Source organism: Echinops telfairi, unplaced genomic scaffold (genome assembly GCF_000313985.2).
Source record: "Echinops telfairi isolate 266 unplaced genomic scaffold, ASM31398v2 ScPeMD7_4;HRSCAF=17, whole genome shotgun sequence".
NCBI lineage: Eukaryota > Metazoa > Chordata > Mammalia > Afrosoricida > Tenrecidae > Echinops > Echinops telfairi.
In genome coordinates this window covers 39,715,058-39,722,331 of record NW_022103900.1, presented here as the reverse complement: position 1 = coordinate 39,722,331, position 7,274 = coordinate 39,715,058, and the positions used below count along the sequence as shown (strand labels likewise).

General features: G+C 38.7%; 1 protein-coding gene, 1 non-coding gene and 1 pseudogene across 2 annotated transcripts in view; 2 read left to right on the top strand and 1 right to left on the bottom strand.

The window, feature by feature from the left end:
* The first annotated feature begins 394 nt into the window (after nucleotides 1–394).
* Nucleotides 395–7,274, top strand: part of MAP3K2 (mitogen-activated protein kinase kinase kinase 2) — a 60,173-nt gene continuing 53,293 nt past the window's right edge. The window contains exon 1 of the mRNA XM_045298323.1: nucleotides 395–465. Coding sequence (XP_045154258.1) covers nucleotides 459–465 — 7 coding nt within the window. The 5' untranslated portion in view covers nucleotides 395–458. The remainder of the gene's footprint in view (nucleotides 466–7,274) is intronic.
* Nucleotides 1,331–1,468, top strand: LOC115872884. The gene has a single exon (XR_004048090.1). It is a non-coding gene; the product is annotated as a small nucleolar RNA SNORA46 (small nucleolar RNA).
* Nucleotides 6,109–7,274, bottom strand: part of LOC115872326 — a 4,251-nt pseudogene continuing 3,085 nt past the window's right edge.

The following is a 7,274-nucleotide window of genomic DNA, read 5'->3' as shown; positions in this document are numbered from 1 at the left end:
AAATGGTGGTTCAAACCTACCAGCCCCTTTGTAGGGGAAAGATATGGCAGCCTGCTTCTGTAGAAAATATACAACCATGAGAATCCTATTGTTCAGTTCTAAGCTGTCTTATGAGGCAGCTATTAATTAGAATCAGCTTTATGACAATGGATTTGATTTGCTGCTGCTTAGATAGGTAGGAATCTGGAAAAGACTGAATTAAACTTCCATAAAATAAAAATGATCTTGAGTTCATCCTCATTAGTTGCATATCTGGAAAAAAATAAAACACTTCCCCTAGCAAAATATCATGTTATATATTAGTCATCAGTGTTATTCTTACCTACTTTTTTGTTTTAATGTCTACTTCTTCCCTCCTTTACTATTGGTAATAAATTTATCTTTTTACTCCCTAAGGTAACAGAGAATGCTGATGGGAGATCCATTGCCATAATTTTCAAATTGTCCAGCTGGTTGCCATGATGGGTGAGTTCAAACTGAAAACATTTTTTAGTTATATTTAAAAGATAGAATGGAAGGAGAAGTTTTGTCTCTATTAGGTGTGCATGACAAATCTTCACATAAAGAAATTTCATGTCGTTAATTTATGTAATGTTTTGTATTTAAGTACATAGTAAATGTTTAATTAAAGCATTTAGATAATTGAGTTAAATGGAAAGAATTTCATGAAGGACATAGTAGGGAATTTCAAAAGAAACTGTTAAGAATAACTGTTTTTTCTTAGAGTAGTAAATCACTTGATAAAGAACCTTGACTTGCAAAGAATGAATAAATGCTGGGAAATGAATTGACGTAGTGAATTAACAATCTAGCAATACAGGCAGGATAAATAAAATACGTTCATAACAAAATAGAGCAGTAATGTCGTAGCCAGACCACATTAAAAAGATGTGTTTTATAACTCTTGTGGATATCCAGTGTTATCCATCATAATGCTAATGGATAGGGAAAATAAGGTACAGGAATTGGTTGTGTGTGTTTAGTTCACTTATCTTGTTTCCTTTTTTCATCTTTCATTTTCCTTTTCTCCTTTTTTGGGTGGAGGATTATAATGTGAGGCAGGGATTAGCCAAGGAAGTGCAAGGAAGTGGGGTAATTGGAAGAGTGGAGTGAGTAGTTGGAATCTGAGTCTTTAAATTTACCTTAGTTAATATCTTTAGCATTTCCTTGTCAAAGCTTTCTCCATTACAGCTTTTATACCATTTGCTTTAAAATAATTAACTAATTCCTCAAAATTCATTATGTAGCCACAGTAATGAAAACAGCTTGCTACTGGAATAATGATAGATGCATAGACCAAAGGAACAGGATAGAAAACCCAGAAATGACCAGCACTATATTTAAACCAATGGATGGACATTTTCCCCATTCTCGGTTACGCTGTAGTGCTAAAGAATTCCCTGGCTCTTCTTCCCCAGGCACAGCTGACTGCCATTTGGCTGTTGCTTTGTGGAGTGAAGGAACACAGAAAAAAAAAAACACAAAAAAACAACCCAGAAATGAAAGCATCCAACTAGAGACAACTGATTGCTGATAAATGACCAAAGAACATTAAGTGGGAAAGGCACACACTCTTAAACTAACAGTGCTAGAAAAATTGGATCTCCAGGTGCAAAACAATGAAACAGGACCCATACTTCACCTCTTGCACAAAAACAAACTCAAGATGGATCAGAGACCTAAATGTAAACCCCACAGCTATCAGGGTCATCAGTGAGAAAATTGGCATAACTTGAGAGCCCCATTGTAGGGCATACACAGTGTAGCAAATATAATAAAGGCAGTATATACAATGGAAGACAAAATAGATGACCGGGAACTATTAAAAATAAAATTATCTACATCAAAAGACTTCATCATAAGAGTAAAATGAGAGCCCATGGATTGGGCAAAAAAAATCTTTTGTAGTGATACAACAGACAAGGAACTAATTATTAAAATCAATGGAATTCTGCAATACCTCAATCATAAAAAATACAAAATAATCCAATTAAAAGTTGGGCAAAGGACATGAATAGACAATTCAAAAGGATGCCTAACAAGCACATAAAGAAATGTTCACGATCATTAGCCATCCAGGATATGCAGATTCAAAGATATTCAAAGATATCACCTTATACCCACAATGATAGCCCAGTTTAAAAAACAGAAAACAACAAACGCTGAAGAGGGTGCCAAGAGATAAAAACTCTTATACACTACTGTTGGGCTCATAAATAGGTACAACTACTGTGCATATTGATATGGAGATACCTAAAACAACTGGTAATAGAAATACGATATGACCCAGCATTTCCTTTACTGGGTATACTGTATATACTCGAGTATAAGCCAACCCAAATATCAGCCGAAGCACCTAATTTTACCACAAAAACTGCATTAAAATGTGGAAAATCTCAGCTATACAAGTATAAATGAACAGTATATACAGGTATATACAAGCTATACATGAGCAGACATGTGTTCTTCCATGTTCATTGCAGCACAGTTCACAATAGCAAGAAGCTAAAAACCGCCCAAATGCCCATCAGAAGAATGGACAAAGAAACACCCAATAGAATACTGTCCATCCCTAAAAACAGCGATGAAGCACCTAACATTGAGGGACCTGGAAACCATTGTGCTGAGCGAAGTTAGTCAATCACAAAAGGACAAATATTGTATGAATCCACTACTATAAGGATAAGCATCAATATGAAAGCAGGCTTCTGCTACCAGGTCATGTAATCTAAGGTTGAAACTCCCTAGTGTGAGAGGAAGCAGATAACTGTTATCCAAAAGTTAAAAAACTGCTGATCATTGGACTTTGGTTTAGATCTCTTGCTTTGAGAGTGCCCAGTGAATGGTGGCCTGAGACTACCACACACTTACTATTTTATTTTATTTTATTTTATTTTTTTTCACACTTACTATTTTAATGCCTTCCTTGCTTTATTATGCCATATATTAATCTAGTAGGCTTGATTCTGTCTTTGTGGATGAATTTTTTGCCCTATCATTAACACGCAATGTTTGTGTAAAAAGTGTCCAATCACTTAGGAATTTAATCTGTACAAGACAACAATCATGTATTGAGATTCATAGTTAGCCTCTCTTTGTATAGTTTCTGTTTCCTAGCAGTGTTTTAAATTCTGTACCATAGCCTAAATTAATGACACTATCCTTCTGATGCCTGAGGAGGAGGATTGATAATGTTCTTTAACATAAAATGATAGTGATGTCTTTAAAGTGAACTAGAGACATATATCAACCATAGATAATGAATGGATTTGGGGCTCATACTTAAATTTAGCCCCAAGCTAAGAAAAATTAATTCTTATGATATGACCCTGTGCAATGCATGCCCTCGTGAAGAGATGACTGAAGATATGGGTGCTAGGTGCTATAGCCAAGTGTGGTGAAGAAAATAGAGATGGTGCCCAACTCTCAGAAAGAATAGTGTCAGGGGTCAAAAGGCTTGTCTTCAAACAAGCAACCATGTAAATGAGGAGTCAACTAAGTCCACATGGAAGAAGCACACCAGCCTATGTGATCCAAGGAGTGTGAATAGTAAAATCCAAATTCAAAGGAGAGAATGGGATTGATGTTTAAATTGTGAACACCTGGTTTACAGAAAGCTGTGAGTGACAGAGAAGCTGGATTATATGAAGCAAAGTGCAGCAGCGGGATTGGAGGAAGGCTTTTTTTTTTCTCTTTAAATCATTTTATTGGGGGCTCGTATAACTCTTATCACAATCAATACACCGTCCATTGTGTCAAGCACATTTGTACATTTGTTGCCCTCATCATTCTGAAAACATTTTTTCTACTTGAGCCCTTGGTAGCAGCTCCTCATTTTTTTCCCTCCCTCCCTCACGAACCCTTGATAATTTATAAATTGTTATTATTTTTTCATGTCTTACACTGACTGAAGTCTCCCTTCACCCACTTTTCTGTTGTCCGTCCTCCTGGGAGGGGGTTATATGGATATCATTGTGATTGGTCCCCCGTTTCTCTCCTACCTTCCCTTTCCCCTCTTGTTATCATTACTCTCATTATTGGCCCTGAGGGATTTATCTGTCCTGGATTCCCTGTGTTTCCACCTCTTATCTGTACTAGTGTACATCCTCTGGTCTAGCTGGATTTGTAAGGTAGAATTGGGATCATGATAGTGGGGGAGAGGAAGCATTAAAGAAGTAGAGGAAAGTTGTATGTTTCATCAGTGTTATACTGCACCCTGACTGGCTCGTCTCCTCCCCGCAACCCTTCTGTAAGGGGATGTCCAGTTGCCTACAGATGGGCTTTGGGGCTTATTAACCACCTGATATATGCAGATGACACAACCTTGCTTCCTGAAAGTGAGGAGGACTTGAAGCATCTCCTGATTAAGATAAACTATTTCAGCTTTCAGTCAGGATTACAACTCAATGGAAGACCAAACTCCTCCCAACTAGACCGATAGGGAGCATCATGATAAATGGAGAAAAAGTTGAAGTTGTCAAGGATTTTGCCTTGCTTGGATCCACAGTCAGTGCTCTTGAAAGCAGCAGTCAAGAAATCAAAAGATGCTTTGTGTTAGGTCAATCTGTTGCACAGACCTCTTCAGCGTATTGAAAAGCAAGGATGTTGTGTCAAGGGCTGAAGTGTGCCTGACCCAGACAGTGGTGTTTTCAATTGCCTCATGTGCATGTGGAAGTTGGATATTGAGTAAGGAAGACCAAAGAAGAATTGATACATTTGTGCTGGAGAAACATATTGAAAGTTGCAGGAGAAGCATGCTGAAAGTGTGTGGACTGCCAAAAGAACAAACAAGTCTGTCTTGGAAAAAGTAGGCCAGAGTGCTCCTCAGAGGGAAGAATGGCAAAGTCTCAGGTACTTTCCACTTTTTACTTCAGGAGAAACCAGTCCCTGGAGAAGGATATCATGCTTGGTAAAGTGGAGGGGCAGTGAAAGAGAGGAAGGTGCAACAAGAGGCTCAAAAATAAGAACAATTGTAAGGATTATCCAGGACCAGACAGTATTTTTTTTCTAATATCAGCAGTTAAAAGGTATAACTAAAATCTCAACTAAGTGCAAAAGGAGATTTAGAAAGAATTAGTTATCCTTTTGTTTGAACAGTCCAGCAGAAAATAGTTATTTTAAATACAGCAGGCAAACTGTTAGAATAACTGACCTAGGACATGGTGCTGTACTGAATTTCCGTCAACGCTGCAAAATGTACCATCGCTATGGCACATTTTGGTCCATGATGTTCTTAATTGTTAAGACAGATCCCAATTTGTTAACAACAGTTTACAAGAAGGCGTCAGGGTACAGTGAGCTGAGTAAAGAGAGACTCTCCAGGATGAGGTGCTAGGTCAAACTGACAGGAGGAATATTTTACTTCCCTCTTGTCCCACCATCATGTTCGGCCTTCATTCGGGTTTAGTGATTCCTTGCTGCTACATTGCCCTTGATTGAGCCCTACTAGGCATCCTACGACCTTCCTTCCATTGATTTTAGTTCACTTGTACCCTTGTCCCTGGATTGGTTAACCCCCTCGCCCCCCCTCCCCCATTTCCTTTCTTACACCTCCTCATCTCCCGTGTTTCCCCGAAACCATTGGTTGTATCCTTTTCATTTCCAAATTCTTTATCCCGCCTATCTAATCTAGATAGACATGCAGATACATTAAGAAGTGCAAAAACCAGGCAAAGCCAGATAAAACAACAAAGGAAGTCAAAAAACAACAAAGGAAGTCAAAAACCAAGAAGACAATAACAACAGCAAAAAGCAAGAACAAAATAACAATAACAAAAGGAAAGCCACTGACAAAAATGGAAAAGCCTATATAGTAAATAGTTTGAGGTCTGTTTGTTGGTCTTTATGAGTGTTTTCCAGTTGAGTCTGATGGGGTGCCACACTGTCTCCCAAGTCTATTTTTGGTATTCCCCCAGGGTTTCATCACTCTCCTGCATGCTGCTCTGCTGCGTGCCCTCAGTGCCTTGCCCCAGCATGATGGGGCCAGACTGTGGACTATTCCTGCAATGTATCTCCAGTCTGCCCCCCACAACATCATGGTTCAATGAGGGACGCTGTGTCCCGTTGTGGGGCCAGCCCTAAGGTCCTCGCCGTGCAGGGAGGAATATTTTAAAGTGTCATCTTCCCAGTAACAGCCTGGTTCCCATAGCAATAATAATAATCGAGTGCACTGAAAACATTAACCACATCCTGATCATTACAGCTATTATATCCCTCCATTACAACTTGAGCATGAGAACCAGTGTAATATCATTGGCATGATTAAATGCTTCAGATATGGCTTGGCCAAAAGTGTAGCCAGCACCATATGGAGAAATAACCCACCTACCATGATCATCTGGATCTGACCATAACAGATCACTCATTGGTCCCTTCTGTTGAACACTTTGTAATTAAATCCATGGCTCTCACATGATACAGTATATTTATGGAGGGAGTGAGGCCATCGTGGAGACAATATCTGTCCATCTCCTAAAACTGTAAGTAAAAGAAAAATATGTGTAAAGTATTTCCAAACACTGGCATTTCCATGCTTTCATAAACGTTCATCATAAAAGTCAGACACTTGGGTAATTTGGTAGCTTTCATGATTTCCTCTTAATTTGCTCTGGAAAAAGCACCTGTAACTTCATAAGAAGAGTCAACCACCTCCACTGAATAATAGCCTCTGTCTACATAGTCACTCCCTAATAGATCATTTGTATCTGGAGATTTTCTACCACTTCTAAAGAGTTTCATAAGATCATGGATTTGACCGTTAACATCTCCACAACGAACCTCTTGCATATTTGATTTTGGGGTTAAAATTTACTTAGCCTTTTGTACAAGGTGCGTACTTGATTCTCATTCAGCTGTTTTCACGGATTCATCTGCTGGACAAGTTGCTTTTTGAATGCCTTGTTGTCCGTGGCAGTACAATGCCCTCCCAGCTGCTTCCCGCGTTACTGCTCTCTCATCACCACTGGTTCCTGTTGGAGGGGAAGGAGATGGGCATGGAATCTTTCAGGCTTGCAACTCAGGCTTGAATTTTCCTCTTTAGTTCTTTAAGTTTAAGGTATGTTGGGGAGAGTGAAACCTCATGCTTAAATCTATCTATCTTCTAATTATTTTCTTTAAAAGAAAACGTAAGACTTGAATAGGAAGAGGAAAGCATTTTATATAAGAGTGCCAAAATAAGTAAATACCTAGAAAATATTTTACCACATTTCTACATACTATTTTCTTCATTAAGAAAAATTACTACTGCCACTGGAGATCCCCTTGCAGAGGGGTCT